Source organism: Falco rusticolus, chromosome 8 (assembly GCF_015220075.1).
Source record: "Falco rusticolus isolate bFalRus1 chromosome 8, bFalRus1.pri, whole genome shotgun sequence".
NCBI classification, from domain to species: domain Eukaryota; kingdom Metazoa; phylum Chordata; class Aves; order Falconiformes; family Falconidae; genus Falco; species Falco rusticolus.
In genome coordinates this window covers 40,893,181-40,910,941 of record NC_051194.1, presented here as the reverse complement: position 1 = coordinate 40,910,941, position 17,761 = coordinate 40,893,181, and the positions used below count along the sequence as shown (strand labels likewise).

At 38.0% G+C, this 17,761-nt stretch overlaps 1 protein-coding gene across 4 annotated transcripts in view; it reads right to left on the bottom strand.

Moving 5' to 3' along the window:
- Positions 1-1,150: 1,150 nt before the first annotated feature.
- TANK (TRAF family member associated NFKB activator) overlaps positions 1,151-17,761 on the bottom strand; it is a 29,783-nt gene continuing 13,172 nt past the window's right edge. For all 4 annotated transcript variants that reach the window (XM_037397648.1, XM_037397647.1, XM_037397649.1 and 1 more), the window contains 5 exons: positions 12,873-13,052; positions 11,528-11,604; positions 9,192-9,310; positions 6,986-7,569; positions 1,151-2,648 (listed from right to left, as the gene is read on the bottom strand). In XM_037397648.1, the coding sequence (XP_037253545.1) occupies positions 2,481-2,648; positions 6,986-7,569; positions 9,192-9,310; positions 11,528-11,604; positions 12,873-13,052 (1,128 nt within the window). In that variant the 3' untranslated portion in view covers positions 1,151-2,480. The remainder of the gene's footprint in view (positions 2,649-6,985; positions 7,570-9,191; positions 9,311-11,527; positions 11,605-12,872; positions 13,053-17,761) is intronic.

The following is a 17,761-nucleotide window of genomic DNA, read 5'->3' as shown; positions in this document are numbered from 1 at the left end:
CCCCCCGACCAGGCAGGACAGCGGTTTGCTTCCTCGCTTTGGGGGCAGGACTAGCGCTGCCGCCGGCACGGGGCTCCGGGCGCCGCGCACCGTCCCCCCGCGCACGGCCTGGCAGCCCCTACGGGCGCGCTGGGCTCCGGGGGCGGCCCGCGGGCCCCGGCGGTGGCGGAGGCCGGTAGTGCACCTTGGCGCGGGTCTGCTGCGCCTTCTTCCAAGTTCCACCTCCTTCCTCCAGATTTATTATTATTTTTAATGAAATCCCCCTTCCCCTTTGGATTCATCCTCCTCTGCTGAGTGGAGCTCGTGTGGAAGGGGGAGCGGAGGAACACCGAGCCTCCTCTGGTGAGTGCGATAAAGCAGATGTCCCTGCTGGCAGCAGCAGCCTCCTCCAGGAAAGCTGTATGAGCGGGGCCCACTCAGGGACCGCACTCACCTCCCACTTCAGGTCGCTCGCAACTGCTTAGCATGAGATTTATTTACTTATTTTTAAACCAGACCGGTGCCCCTCGAAGTGGTCTCACCGGTGAGCTCATCTGCACGCCCTCAGGCAGCAACAGCGCGCAGAATTAAACAGCTTCCCAAGACGCCGCGCTAGGATGGAGCTCTCATAGTGGGAGATGGATGGGTTCTGCTGGTCAAGGCTTTGGATAAGCGCGTCCCCCCGCCGCCCCCCCCCCCACCCCGGCTGCAGGGGCGGCCGCAGCTCCGCGGGGCCACCAGGCTGGCTCCAGCCACAAAGAGCCGTGCCCCATTGCGGGGTCGGGCTGGCACAGGGTCCCTGCTCTGCCCGCAGAATTGCTCCTGGGGAAAACACGTCCCTGCACGGGGAGGGGAGGGACAGATGACTTCATTTTCTTTAAAGGTGATTCGCAGTTTGTTAGCTCTTAATAACGTGAGCTCCTGAGCTCGAATTTCACGGTTGAGAGGACAAATCGGTTTTGTGTCGGGCTGGCTGGAGATGTGCGAATCCCCTTCTCTCCTCCCAATCCTGGAACTTCTGCCTCTCCCAGGAACCACCCCCAGCCGTGCTCTCTGGGGAGGTACTTCACACGCCTGTACTGCGAGTCCAGGGATGCACGCATCCTCCTCAGCGCTGGGTACCGGCGGGGGTTTAGAGCTGTTAATAGTAACAAACTCTTTCTCCAGGTCATAAAGCAGACATGCAGTGTACACTGCTGTTTATTACAGCACACTCTGTTGACAGGCAGTCAAAAACATGAGATATTTAAAATAGAGAAAATAATGGCAGAAAAATCAATTTCTAAAAAAATACAGGTGTTAATTCTTCCAGAGATTGCTCAACTGCAAACAAATCTTTAAAAAGAGAAACCTGTGCTTTGCTGCTATGAAAATATTAATGCTAATTATCAAATTCAAATATAAAAAGCGCCAAGTCACCCTTTCTCATTAATTTGCCTAGTAAGAACCCCCACTTTTTAATTTGATTCCAATGAATCCAGAAAATTATCAGAATGCAATGTTTCAACTAAACACAAATTTAAATTGCACTGAGAAAGCCACTGAGTATATCCAGGTTAAAAATGAAGCCACTGAGATTTGGGTGATTGGTTTTTCCCCTTTCCTTTCTAGGCTGTAACAGACTTGAGCAATCCTTCATAGCAGACCAGAAGGAAAGGTAAATAATCTTTGGTATTCTTAATTTTAGGGAAAGTTTAACCTTTTCTCACTATATCCTTCATACTAATATAACCTTTTCCATGAAAGTATTTTTAACGATTATTAATGCTAGAAAGGTATAAGAACAAAGTCATGACTTTTTAATAACACATAACAGATATCCAAAACATGGCCATCATTACATTTTGGCAAAAGGGTCACTTAGGTGCTGTCTTTCCTTACTCTCTCTAGTAAACAGTTCATCTGGGAAAGTCAACCATTTATGTCACTCATGAACAAGCCTGTCCTAATTTTGGCACACCTGGCAATTCAGTTACTGTGATGATTTTACAAGAATCTGAATTAAGAGGTTCACTATTGTAAGTTAAATTTGGAAATTTTGTAACAGAAATGAAAAATGAGAGCGTCCTTCTCTTCCTGTTTACTTCAAGGAGAACATAATCATACCGCTAGGTACTGAGAAAAAACATCCTAGCATTACACCAATTTTCCCAGCCAGATTAAGGCGTTAATCCTGCAGGTCTACACTCATAAATATAATCATGACTTTGGGCCTATTCAGGCAATGATTAATTGCAAAGAAAAAAGAAAAAGAAAAAGAAAGGTGTTTAACATCACTCTCAAAGGTAATATTGAAGCATAACAAGCAATAATGTGAATTACAGTACTGAGTGACTTACAGTTTCATTTTACCTTGTCAAAGACAATTAAAAATGTGCTTATCTGACAATTTCAGTCATGAATTCTTGTTACAAGAAATCTTAATTGTTAAATTCTTAGCATATATATTGAATAAAAAAATCAAATTGTGCAAAACCAATGAACTATTGAATTCTCATACATTAAGACTGTACTTTAAAGTGGGAATTCAGATGCCGAAGAAAATCTTCCTTAGATGTTATAGATGGTGGGAAAACTTCTCGACAGAATTCACATATTCCACACTGATTCAGTTCAGAGTCTGTATAAGCTTGTGCCAGCAAATCATTGTCTTGTGGCTGCCAAATGAGCTAAAAGAAACAGAAAATTATTATTGCTGTGGTTTATATTTATACAAAAGAATACCTGCCTCTTAAAACTAGATGTCCTTTACACCTGCCTGGCCAGAGACACTAACTAGAGAGTTCTCACTTAAGAAAAGCAGGATAGGACTTCAATTTTTTTAAGTTCTATAAACATACTATCCTTGCTAACACTTTAAATGCCTTGGTATTTGTTAACGATAAATATTGCTATGAGCAAAAGTCTGTAGTATCAGTCAGATATGTTTTAAAGCTTTCCTTTAACTTTGCATTTCAGTATTTTACTGTAGAAGTCATAGTACATAATAATCATTTAACAGAAATGAGAAAATGCATTTGTACCTTAGAATAAAATGTTTCTTGTACAGAGTTAATATGAATAATATTTTATTTATATTCGTATTGACACATAACTAGTTTTCAGTTTACTTACAAAATGACTAGAGCAATGTCATATGATTTAAGATACTTATTTGCTCTGACTGCCTTCTAGTGTAAATGTGTCTCAAAAAATCTGTTTTGGGATTCCTTCTGCTATGACAGCATTAATCGTAATGGACCATCTGAATATCTATCCATGTATTCAGGCAATTCTGTAAACTATGCTAAATTTGGTTCAGCAGCTATACTGCTCTTGGTCCCTGAACTAGTTAAAGCCAGCAAGTCTGTTTACCTGACATTGGAGTTCAAGGGACATCAGCCTGATACATACTTCAAATCAGAGCATATGCTAATTATTTAACATCATACAAACAAGGAATGAAAACGTCTTTATCAGTTTTCAAAGTAAAGTTAAAAATTAAATTTTATTACTTTAGTATTAGCAACACAAGATAAATACATGGTTATTTTACATGGCCAGGACAATTAGGTTTTGAGTAAATTGAAAACTAAATGCATACTGCTGTGACTGCGAAGTAGACAGAATGGCAGCAAGCTGGTATAAGCTCTATGTGGGGATGGAACCTAGAAGAGAAGAACGTCCCACAGTTTTTTTGGCTCAGTTTTCTCCTCTCTTGCTTCACTCACACATGGAAAGGCAAGCAAGAATACTTTAGAAAGTAGTTTCTTAGGAAGTTTTAAATTTCTTGCTATTGATACTTACCCAAGAGTTTTAATTTTCAGCTCTTATTCAAATTTAATCATGCCAAATAGTTAGAATCTATTGTTTATTCCTCCCACGGTAACTCACTGTACAACTAACCTGCTTTTCGTAGTGGTTAAACCTTCTTTTTAAACCAGCTAAACTTCCTGGAGTCAATTTACTGCCCATTCCCTATTTAAACAGTGTTTAGCTTATCAGATAGCAATAGCAGATTTACTGTCTTTCATTATGGTCAGCAATCCATATAATTAAATTGACTAATTAGTAATTAAGTGCAATCACACCACTTTTTTCAGCTCAAAGAGTCTACTTATTGTATGTTGCTGGTGTAAATTGCATATTAAATCTATCTAGACACTGACACACTTAAAACATCCCTACAGAAATGTGTTTAGAATTACTTGTTTCTAATACCCTATGATGTAAAGCACCATTTGCAAAAACATAAAATAGTATTGTAAAAACCCCACAAAGGACATGGTAAGATTTCTAATATTGGAAGCACAAGGGGAGGTTCTCATACAGCAACCCACTGAGGCAGGCACTTAACTTCCATTTCTTTCTCTGAGTGTTAGAGTACGTTCTTAACATGTCAGAATAGGGTATATTTAAGCACATGTTCCATTTCCAAAACATTAATATTCAGATTAAGATCAATAGACTATAATTTGCTTTTAAAATCATGAACATTCTTAGAAATATTTTTGGTGGAAACAACCCCCTCAAACTGTGAATACTGATAAACACATGCATCTATATGCAAGCCTTCATTAAACGTAGTCTGTAAAATCCTAAGTCCACTAATATCCATGTTTATTTTAATCTGCTGCTCTTTTCAGTCACATGTTTTTTAAAAAAGTTACATCCTAAGAAAACAGTACTGAGTTTTCACATTTAGTATCCACATAGAAGGAAAGAGCTAAATTTATTACAGCAACTGAGAGCAGTTCCAAGAACTTACTGTTGCCAAATCTATTGCATTTATGGGGTTTTCCATTTTATAAGTTAACATATGTAGTAAATACTTGAAAGTTTTATCTACACTAGGAAAAAAAAAATCAGGTATATAATTCCTCCCTATCAGAGCTTTACCAGTGGCAGGGATGATGTGAGCCATAAGCAGCGTAACTACTCCTTAGAAAGGTGGTAAAAATACTAAGAACAAGTTTAAGCATAAATTTTGCTGAAGTTAATGCAGTCAAAAGGCCATGTATGCAAGTAAGTTTAAAAAAAAATTAGTATTTTAACCTACATATACATTATCTGTGAATCAAATCTTTAGCACAATTAAGTCAGAAAAAACTATAAACCTGTGTCCAATTCATTGGGAAAAATACTTAAAAACCTCTTTTGAAGGCAGCTGAATAAAGGTGATGAATGTTTATGTATATTGATATACACAGATGTATATTTAATGGATTCTAAAGTAATATTGGCATCTTTCAAACAAGCTTTTGGATAAGATAGAACATTTTAATCAACGTCCTGTGTGTTCTACAGTGATATTGTAGATATGACTCACAAATACTGAAACAGTTCACCATGAGCTTTCTTTTCTCCAAGTGTTAGCATTAGTTAGCATTCTTCTCCACAAAGTAGATCATTTATATTTTAAATGGTGGCTCCAAATTAATTTCCTTATTTTGCAGAAATACCAATGATCAAACCAATTGCTATTCAACCACAATTCTTCTCTACTTTTTAAGCTGCATACTCCCCTATCAATTTATAATCACATACCAGCTGTTTCACTTGCTGTAATATACAATGCAGGGTGCCATCTATTGAAAAATGAATACACAGCCTAACTATTAAAAGAACAAGCTGGAGAGGGAATACAGAAAAAGAGGATAGTAACAACCAATGGAGTGAATGCTTCACAGCTCCACAGGAATTCTACCAGTGATAAAATAAATGGTTTAATTTGTTTAGCTCAGTCACAACTTCAACTGAGGACCCAATGAAAAATAAAGCACAACAAAAACTGTGATTAGTAACTTGGTATAGAATTGAGATCTCCTACATTACAAATAGATACTTAAAATATATTTTAAAAAATCATGCTTATAGTTTAAAATACAGTGATGAAGAACAACAAACTTCTCATGCTTTAAACTTTTCATCAAAATTGGTTTACAATAGAAAATTAAACTAGACTGGGTGCATTTTAGGAGAAGAAACATCAAAGCTATCATGTCTACAGCCATTTCCCAAATGCTAGTTTTGCATGTCATACATACAGTGGCCAAATTGAGAGGTAAAGCTCTTTGGCTGCATGCACCTTGCCATTAGCAAAGATCACAAAGGTACATCAATGTAAACAGTAAAAATACACCAAATCCACCCTCACAGATTTCCTAAATATCACTATTCGCTTTTCCTTGAAAAGCTGTCCTCTCGTAAGGTGTGAGAAAAGCCACAGAAATGTGAAAAAAATCAGTCTATAAAGGTGCATTGCTTTTGCCAGCAATTTCGGTTAGGACAGGCTGTTACACAAAAGAAACAAAGTATTCAGAGACCTGATTATCAGAACCTGCTGAAATGTTTTTCTGCATCTGGGCCTTGCTTTCAGAAACTCCCATGGACTTAAGTAGCTGTAAGTGAAATCCAAGGCCAAAGTACCTACAGAAACCTAAACCACAGTATTTTAGTGAACTTCCCTTAATCTGAAAAAATAAATATGCTTTCCTTCTTGACTGCATAAACTATGAACAAAAAATTTTAAGTTTTCTTAGAGGGGAGGAATAGGGTGCTATTTATACCTCAGATTGAGATAAAAAGTAGATAATTCTTCCTCAGGAAAGTATTTATCTGTTCAGCTTTTTAATTAGTCCATTTGTCATATTCCCTGCTGTACATTAAAAACAATTGAAACAATTATGTGACACATTCAACTGAGATCAAGGGTAGAAAGCAAGCAATCTAGGGGGCAACTTACGATTAATGACAGCTTTGAAATAGACACAGAAGCAATTAATATTTAAACATAATGAATATTGTGTGCAAGCATATCGAGTGCTTAAATTCCTGCCCTTTCACTGGAAAAGTGCCTTGTGCACATACTTCAGTATCAGGAAGAAGAACTCACAGGAGAGACTGTCTTAAAAAAAGACTGATGAGATACTCATGGAATATATTAAACCTATCTCAAAGATTTTTGCAAAGTGATTGTCTGAATCATTATCATTTTTTGAAATGTACAGTATTTATAGAAAGATACCTGATGAGGACCTCTGATGGTTGTCCCAGCAGCTTCTAAAGAAGAAAAGATTACTTCAGGTACACCCTGGTTTGTGTGCTTAGGTACGAAAGTGAAACCAGTGTCTGTTGTTTTTAAACACATTTTGTCATGGGTATTTTCTATGGGCATGTTTGCATGATCTGGGGCATTTGTTCTGTCAACAGTAGTTAAGCTTTGTAAAGCTGAGGTCATGAGATCAACTCCACGAGCTTCAAATGAGTTAGGTTCCAATTTACTGAGGTTAACAGCATGGTCTCTGTACTCCAGGTTAAAATGATGATCTTGAAGCATGTTTTCAGCTATACCAGTACAAGGAACTGTTGGTTTTTCCTGAGTGCTCTGCAAGAAAGCAGAGTCATTGTCTGTAGGTGGAAACTTGACATTAAATTTAGAAAGTGATTCTACAGAGTTGTTGTCCTCATCTTGGCCCACTCCTCTTGGTGTGATAGATGTGATGCATGATGCACCTCTATTTATATCCTTTATAACCCGAGGCTTAAAAAGCTCTTCTGCTTGTTCATCAGTTTTATCAGTACACTGTATCGGCATGGAAAACTGTATTTCTGTGAAGAAAGAATGAAGAAAACATTAAACAGTCCACTGAAGTATAGTTACTGAAGGTGTGGTATTGGGGTATTTTTCCTGAGAGGCTTTTGATCTTCCTTATTGGCTTTTTAACCTTTATTTTTTCTCTTTGAAAGCAGTTTGAGGCATAGCTCTCTTTCACAAACACTAGCTTTGACACCAAACCTGCCAGAATAGAAATAAAAGGAAATAATTCTGTTCTAATAATCCTATTTCTCTTTGGCTTATAGCTATAAACATTTTCATTTTATTGAAAATTATGTTGTCCCAAACTCTTAACACATACATGCATATATTTACTGAAGTGTTCTGGCAGAAACAGAAGCTGGAACCAACACCGTTTCACATGGTGCCAAGAACATGCTAGGTACCATGAACACAATTTTAGAAGGTATTCAGGTACCAAACTCCCACTGGTTTCCAAATTACGTAAATATTTAAACTGAATAACATTTGAGAAGTGGGACCATATTTTCCTTTTGTTTTGTCCCTTTCATTTTCAGCACTGTATTATGAAAAATTGTAATAATATACATGGTTACTCCTAATCAGGTGAGAGAATAACTTCAGTACAGATTTACTGTACAGCAGCCTTCTGACATCACTCAGATATTGTAGTAAAGAAGTAACAGAAATCAAGCAGATTAAATCTGTTATAATGTATAGCTTTTAACACAGTTGAGTTAGGCGCTTATTTAAGGAAAAAAAATCCATTCTGAAATAAGTTGCCAAGCACGCATCCTCCAAAATTCCCACCTAAACCCCTAACTAATCAAGTTTAGTAGTGTACAATCAGAATATAACAACAGAGTTCAGACATAGCAATTCAAAGCCACAAGCGACATATTAGCACTTCATGTAACAAACCTTCACTAATGGTATAACCTAAATTAGAAGTGAGTGCTGACATCAGTATCCTTTGCTTCAACTATATAAATCTGGCAGGTGTTTTTTGAAATCACTTGAGTCTGATCCTAATGTTAAGAAAAACTAATAGGGAATACCCACAGTAGCTTACATTATATTAAATGTAAGTAGAACTGGACATTCAGGATCTCTTCCAGTTGCAATAAAAATCAAACCTTTCTTTTGTTTTCAGGAAGTGTTGGATTAAGCTTTTGTCCCATATAACAAAACAGTATTCAAAAGTCTGCACAAGGAAGTCTAGAAAATAAGTTCTCTGACTCTCCTCAGTCCGGCAGTTTTCCTCTAACAGATATGGGTCTAGAGACATTCATAACAGACATCTTTTGAACTGACAGCTAAATTAAAAGCAAGCAAGTGCTGTCATTCACACAGTATGATGGGATATCACATGTAGTAAGTGCTTGCCTCTCACTCCAAGGGACAAAACAATTACAAGAGCCATTGATGTGATGACTGTCTTTTATAGCATGTGATTTGGAGCATTCGTCATAGAATGCCAAAACTGGCGGTGCATTTTCTTGGTGAAATACTGAGCACCATGTGAACAGACTTGAAAAAGGCAGATGGTAAACAGTGGAAGTACTTCTATGTATGTGTAATTTACAGTATTTTCAAATATAAAGCAAAGCTTTCAAACAGTTGAATCACAATAAGAGCTTAAGTATGATATTACCAGTTTCAGGTTCTGGCTTTATCTTAAATTTACTCAGTTGGTCTGTTTGTTCTTTGGCTAGCATACATATCCGATGACACTCTTCTTTCATGTCATGGAAAATAGTCTCCAGATTCTCCCTGGAAGATCAAAATTGTTAACGGAAGAGTCAACCAATTCAGCTTGTTGTGACCTTTAATCTAGTCACACCCACAAACAAGAGAAAAACAATAGTGTAAGCTACTTTTTTTGGATACCTTGTTCCTCAACATATGTATACATATTTTTGTCCTCCTCAGTAAAAGCAAGCAGAAAAGAGAACAGAAAATGTTGTCAAAAAGCTGTTTAGTCATACCATACACATACATACACACATACATTTGTGCTTAGGGCCTGACCCTGCAAGGACATCCCCCCCTGCCCACGTCCCCCCCACCCCCTGCAATAAAAATAAAAATCCAGCCTTTACATTTCTTTCAGTTCCCTCAGGTATTTTATTGAACAGCTTATCTTTCACAAGGGTACTGTTTCTGTCTCATTCTAGGGAAAATAAGATGCTGCTGCTGTGAACATTAACTGTTCTCCATTGTTTTCTGTGTGCTTCAGACTTTGCAGGAGAAGGAACAAACAAGCATTCCTTCTCTGTCTACATGTCATTTTGGAGAGGGGATCATGAACTCATTTCTTCCCTGTTTATACAGTATCACTAGACTTTACCTTTTATTTTGAGGGATTTTAAAAATTATATATTTTCCAGAGTATCATATGGACATTTGGTATTTAGTTATGTACACTGACAATGGTAAAAACAGTTCTTCATACTGGTGTGAGTTTTGTTTGCCCAAAGGCACTACATTATTTAGTTACTGATGCACTCATAAAACTCCATTGTGAAATTCTGACAAACTTGCTGAGTAATTTATATTTCTACGCACAATATCATGGATTTTATAAAATGAACTTCAAGGATGAAAAAGTGAAGTTGGATTTGTGTTCTTTTTTGCATCTTTGTGTCAAAGGAACTCAAAAGAGATTTTTTTTACTCCAGTGAATTGTTTGCCCTTTCATTGCTTATTCATATAGCAAACAGCAACATCGTGAGCTGTGTTCCCTACTTCTGCTGTGTTCTTCTTTTTGAAGACACAAATGTCTATTGTATCTCATTTGAAAAAAAATATCTACAGGGAGTTAAAGTTGCTATTGTTAACACCTACATTCTGACCATTTTTTAGGTGTTTTGATAAATAAGAAATCAAAAAAGACTCAACACAAGTTTCTAATTGGAGCTTTAAAATATACATCTGATTAAATGAATGAATCAATCTCAATTTGCTAGATATTTGTGGTACTATCATCTTACTACTGTAAGATTACCAGTAATCTTACCAGTCACATACCTCTTTCCAAGAAAAGAGTAAAGTAAGGGAGCTATTTGAGAGCAGGAAGACAGAAGACAGGTCAAGGTTTTTAATTTTTTAGGTATAAATCAGTAAAGACAAAAAAGTGTTTATCCCATCACAGTCGTATTTCCTCTCTTTCTTATCATAAAGCAGTAATGAGTCAGACTAAACATCCACCTAGTTCACCTAGCTTATGTCTGAGAGTGGCCAAAAGCAGATACCTAGGCAAGAATATAAGAAGACAGCAAGAATTTATGATACTTCTCCCTACCCTAATACTCTCCTAGCCCCACCTAGAGAACCTTCTACTTGACCTCAGCAAAATGGTTAAAAGTGATATTACTGCCTATTCTGTGAAAAATGCAAACCTAAGACTTCGCTCAATATTCTTCCCAAAACACTGGCAGAAGAGGGAATACTTGCTTAGGAAATGTACTGCTTTTGGTCCCTTGGTCAGAGCAAGGGCTGGCTGGCTTCTGCTTACAGATAAACCTGTTTCAAACTGTCTCATTTAGGATGGATCAGGCCAAGAATTATTTCTTCATGCTGACTACCAGACCTCCTCCTGGCAGCGCAACAGGCTCCTCTGCTGTGCTGCCATCAGTTAATCCATTATGGTTGTACATTCCTGTTTTGAAGAGAGTTAATGCAATGGAGTTAATGCTTATCCAAAACTCAGCATTAACATCCACTGCTGTTTCCCACAGTTTAACCTCCTGCTGAAATAAGTGGCTATTTTTCTTCCAGCCTATCCTTACATACTTGCAAAGCCTCAGCTATGATTCCATATAGCTGCTGGCTGTATTATCTTCCCACACCAGCTCTTTGACCTCTGCTGCTCCCCCCTTCCCCATCCATCTTTTAAGGTACTGTGTAGAAAAGAGGGAAATAGCTGGTCTTACTTAACAGCAGAAAAGACAATTAAAAGCAAATAAAAAATGCTGCAAAGATATTTACCTTTCAGGCACAGCTGAAATACCAGAGATACCTGCAGATAATTCAGGCTTATCTGGAACAACTTTCTTACTTTTCACCTTGAAGTAATATATGAAAATATTGATCACAGGTTAGCATATTCATTTTGCTTTTCACTCCCAATATGAATAAGAATGTCATGGATTCCTTCACCTAGACCTTCTGGAAGCTCTTATAACATTCACAAAATTACAAAAGCAATTTTTTTACTGTTTGTATGAAATTCCTATTTTTAGTTTAACTTAGCAACTTAGTGCAGCATTCCTTTGCTAATACTCCCTTGAAAGAAAACTGGTTCTAAGAATATTGCTTGATGGTAATTCTGTATATAAAAATGTATAAGGTAAGATTATGTATTGTGTATATGCTTGTTAGTGAGGTATGCAGCTATTTTAGCTCTTAAAAATCAATTTATTCACTGAAATTTTCAATGAACACATCACAAGCTAGTATGTCAAGAGCGCTAGCGGGTTTTTAAGTAAGTTACTAACTTTGACTACCACCTTGTGGTTCCCTCTAGTATTACAGAGTTGTAAATCTGCCAGGCATTAAGGAAAGTTTTTATAATAACCAGACATTAAGCTGCAGTTCCACTAGATTTACATTACCAGATGGCCTAGGTAGTTCATATGTGCTCCAAATCAGACACAGGACTTGATCATATGTCTGCCAAATCAGCTGATTTCAATGATGATATATATCTTTATAATCAAAGACCCACAGCCGACCGGTTTTGCCTTTCCTTGCACTGAAGTGCAACTGCAGCTCCTTGTAGGAAGGTTTGAGCTGCCTTATACATAGCAACATGTGTTACAAAGGCTTGCCACAGCAGAACTCTAACAGCAACAAGCTATGTGTTGCTGCGCTCCTACCCTTACCTACGTTCACTCTAAATTAGCCAGCTAAAATATATTTCCATGATTAGAGACGCATCAGTAACTGCACTCTAACTATCCTGCAATGGCAGAGTAGCACTCTGGATGCTATTCTGTAACAAACGTGGGCTGGCATAAAAGTGAAAAAATCAACTCAATCTTGGTGAAAACTTCCAACTGAAAATTATAAAACAGAAATGCTAATCTGGAGTTTTCACAAATACTAACATTTTAATGACAAACTGTAAAATAATTTGCACACAAACCAACAAATATGTATTTAATAGTTTCGTGTTCCGCATGTGCTTGATATACTTTAACAATTTCCTAGTAATTATACAAAGCTGAAATTTAAAATCAGTTTCTTAATTAGCATAAACATGTTTGAAAGAAGTAATAATTTACAAATATTTGTTTTTTTCATTTTATCTCTACTTGGTTTCTTATCTTACCTCCCTTTTATACGTTGGCATCTGCATACCCTTTTGTGCTTCATTTAATTCTTTCAATTTGCTTTTCAGAGTTCTTATTTTATCTTCTTGGTTTGAAATAATAGATAAAAGCTTCCTTTCCTTTTGATTATTTTTGTCCTCGAGTTGCTTCAACTTCATGCTCTCACTTTCTAACTGTTCCTAAAAAATAATTTTAGAAACATCAGTACAATTAATAGAATTTAGGCTTGTGGAATATCACTATTCAGCAGTCTGGAATAAGCTAAATTAAGCTTTTGCAACATAAGTAAGGGTCAGTCTTATTTATTACATTATTAAACGGGTAAAGACCTTCTACCACTACACATAGATGTAACTCATCACAGAGGACGACTCAACTGTATGTTCTGCATTTCTGAAAGTCATATTAGTGCTTATAAAAAATTAAGTGTCTTCATTTACTGCATCATTTACATTAACATTTTATGTACAATATGTTGTATATACAATATATAAAATATTTCATTAATTTCAATCAATCTTAAACAATTTTGAAGATGATATTCTGAAGCTACCTTAATTGAGCAGACCCAAGAAGAGAATCACAGAATTACAGAATAATAGAACATCTAAAGTTGGAAGCAACCATAAAGATCATCGAGTCCAACTTTCAGTGAAGAACTTTTTATTAACGTCCAGCCTGCATCTCCCCTGATGCAGCTTCACTCTATCTTCTCATGTCCTGCCACTGGTAACCTGAGAGAGGACATCAGCACGTCCCTCTCCACTGCCCCCCTTGAGGAAGCTGTAGACTGCAATGAGGTAGCTCAGCCTTCTCCAAGCTGAACAAACCAAGTGCCCTCAGCTGCTCCTCGTAAGTTTGCCCTGGAGGCCTTTCACCATCTTGGTTGCCTTCCTCTGGACACACTCTAATAGTCTGATGTCCTTATATTGAGGTGCCCAAAACTGCACACAGTACTTGAGGTGGGGCTGTACCAGTACAGCGTTGGGTGGGACAATCACCTCCCTTGACTGGCTATGCTATGCTTGATGCACTCAAGGGCACAGCCCTTTTGGCTGCCAGCACACTGTTCGCTCATATTCAACTTGCCATCAACCCAAACACCCAGAACTCTTTCTCTGGGGCTGCTCTCCAGCCTCTTGTCCTCCAGTTTCTGTGTATAACCAGGATTACATTGCAAATATTGCAATGCTATGAAGACTTGTGAAATAAAAAGCAATGGCTTGCCCCACTTTAACTATCCATTTGGTAATTCATGGCATTTTTCTGTATGCAGGCTTTTTGGTGGAATGAAGAAGAATATAAGGAACAATTTTTTAAATATGCATATAGTTCTTGGATAATTTTCAAGAAACAACTTATGATTAAAACCAGTGGTTATAAAAACCTTACAGCTGTCAGTTTATGAAATCTATAGAAACATTGATCTTGAACTGTATCAACTGGCAAAAAAAGTGGCCTGAAGCCCTATGCCTCTCTGCAAGAGAAATAAGCTCAAAGGGTTAACTCTGCAGGAAGTAATGTAACTGAAATGCAGCAGACAAGTCTATAGACAGGTAAAGCAAGGTGAGGAGGAAGAAACAACAAATGAGTGCTTTTTCAAGAACATTTGTTTTATTTACAAATGGGACCTAAATAGGGTGAAGTTTTGCCTTTGGAGATTAGGTAGGTAGGGAGTACTCTATTAGACAATGATAGCCACATAGGGATGAGTCCAGGGCTGGTATACAGAGACACTGGGTGGTTAGGCGTAGATGTGTGTATCTGCAGCTGACACAACAGTTTAGCCTCAGAAAGTTACACTAGCTAGATAAAAAAATCACAGAAAAATGGGTTTGAAGGCATTGTTCTTTTTCTTTAGTTTCAATTGTGACTTTGAATAGTAAACCTTTGGTAAAAGCTTCAATGCAACTCTGGTCTTGGGTGGCATCTCAGGGATCCAGATTAAGCCTCTTCTGCTCAGTGGTTTCAAAATATTTTTGAATATATCAAAAGATGTTTATATCCCTGCAAAACTCCTTAATCCTAAACCTTCTTCCATGCTTTGCACTTCTGGCAGGTGGTGTGGGGAACGTATGCATAGTCCTACCACAGACCATGAAACACTTTCTATACTCTTCTAGTGCAGAATCTGTATACATCATGGTAGGTAAGAATCCAGGGAAGCAGATGAAAAAAACCCAACCAAACAGCAAAAGAGAAAAAAAGGAGAAAGATTTTTTGATACAGTTCTGGAAAAAACCCAACCAAACAAGATGACTGAAGATTTTAGGCTAAAGAACCTATACATCATCTTCTATAACTGATGCTGCAGCAGCTAGATATAATTTTCTCAAATGGCACAACATGAACACTAGGAAGAATTACAGTACTGTGAGGCACAGAAGGTTCAAAGCAAGTTAAGGAAGTATCTCATGGATGAGAAAAGACAACCATACCTAGTGACGTAGGGAAAAAAAACAATTTATGTTAAGAGGAGATGGAGACATGCATAGAAGTATTCTTAACAGATCTGAAAATACTTTGAAGAAAGTTATAGCAGGACCAGATGCTGAACATAATTTGAACTATACGCTGAACTATATACCTTTTCCATATTCTTTAAAGACTACAAAGTCACAGTAGCTTAGTATGGGAAACCGCTTTTTGCCATTCCAGGAATAGGAAGGCAGTGATATTCTATGGTGTGGGTTCACAGAACTGAAAAATCAAAGCTACCACTGAGCCATTACTTGGTCAGAGGATTCCCAAACATTAGAATCACAGAATACTTTGGGTTAGAAGGGAACTTTAAAGGTCATCTAGTCCAACCCCCCCCGCAATAAGCAGGGACATCTTCAACTAGATCAGGTTGCTCAGAGCCCCGTCCAACCTGACCTAGTATGTTTGCAGGGATGGGGCATCTACCACCTCTCTGGGCAACCTGTTCCAGTGTTTTACCACCCTCACTGTAAAAAATATATTCTTTGTATCTAGTCTGACCATCCCATGGTCAAATGCCATTTCCTATTTAAAAAGCCAATGGGATGCAGCTTCTCCTGTATTTTCCTTTGAAAATTATTTCCTGGAAATCCAGACACCTAGGAAAAAGCTTATGTCAAAGACAACACTTGCCCTTGAAGAACTTAATCTTAAGGACATTAAGATAACTCCTTCACTAAGCTTGTGATATAGCATCGGTCTACACACACATACTTTTATCTGTTTGGGACTATTACAGCCCCAAATAACATGTGGGTTTTCAAAACCTTCTAGATAACTGGGAGCACTGCAGTAATAAGTAGTTCTCTCCCATTTCTCCTACACTCTCCTGAGGAACTGGGGACAAGATTTAAGCAAGCCGTAAGAAAAGCCACATGGGAACCAATGTGAAAAAAGCCATACAACATGTTGCAACAAAGATGTATCAGTACACTGATGCAAATCATCATTCTTATGCACCGTCAGGGTACGACATCAGGAAAACCACTGCAGAAATGATTACACATTTGGGATCTTTCAATAATACAGCCCTTCACAGATTGACGATCTTACAGTTTCTAATACTGACTGAGTTTGGGTGTTTGCAACAATGTGGAAACATTTATAAACTAGTTGAAGTTTATAATACTAATGCCATGACAAATAAGTGTGTCACACAGGTCATACCTGCTCATTTAAGTACTTGGCCACACAGTGGATCTTTTACACATGCTGATATTAGGAGCCACCAAAGAGGTTACATCTGTATTATGAATAGATCAACATCTTTTCTTTTGGCAAGACTTTATAGGATCAGAGGACAATTCAAGCTGGAAGGAACCTCAAGGGTTCTCTAGCTCCTAATCAAAGCAGGGTCAGTTATGATGTCTGATCAGGTTACTCAGTTTCATCTTGAATTCCCAAAGGATGGAGACTGCACAGCCTCTCTGGGCAACCTTTTCCAATGCCTAGCTGTCCTCACAGTGAGAAGTTTTCTGTTATGCCCAGTTTGAACCTTTCATGTTTCAACTGCCCATTGTCTCTCATCCTCTTGCTATGCAGCACCATTAAAGAACTTGGCTCCACTTGCCTGATAACCTCAGTGTAGATACTGGAAAGCTATTAGCTTCCCCTGAAGGCTGGACAAGTCCAGTTTCTGCAGCTTCTTCGCATGGAGTATGTACTCAGGCCCCCGACTACCTTAGTGGGGCCTCTGCTGAACTCACTCTAGTTTATCAATGGCTTTCCTGTACTGGAGGTCCCCAAACTAGTGTTCTAGATGCAGTCCAATGAATGCTGAATAGAAGGAGATACTTGCTTGCCTGGGTGTGTGAGCTGTGTTCTGTTAATACAGCCCAGGAAGTTGTTGTCCCTTTTCTGCCAGGATACACTGCTGGCTTATGTTCAGCTTGCTGCCTAACAAGACCCCCGCTCATTTCCAGCAGAGCTGCTCCACAGCCAGCCAGTGCCCAGACTGTACTGCTGCAAAGGCAGGTCCCTTTATTTTTTCCTGAAGTGTGCTATAATGGCCTGTTTCACTGGCTTTCTGGAATAAACAAACTATCAGATGGTTTCAAGGAATAATACTGTTCAAGTGATGATCTACTACTATAAGTGGTCTCAGGGAATATTAACTGTAACTTTTAACAGTTTAACCACAAACTCTTCTGTATTATTGGGTAAAGATAGCTTAAACTGATGAAGCAACAAGAAAAAAGGCTACTGGTACCAGAATTTCTTTTATCAGGTAGCATGGCCTAACTAATCCTACTGCATACATCACACCAGCATCAAAGAACAGCTAAACGCATAAAATCGTCAGCTAGCATAAAATTGTGAAGTACTGCTTTCTTTGCATCAAAGATAGGAAACAAAGTGACATTAGAGAAGCTGGTATTGACTGGAACACACAACTCTACAAGACTGC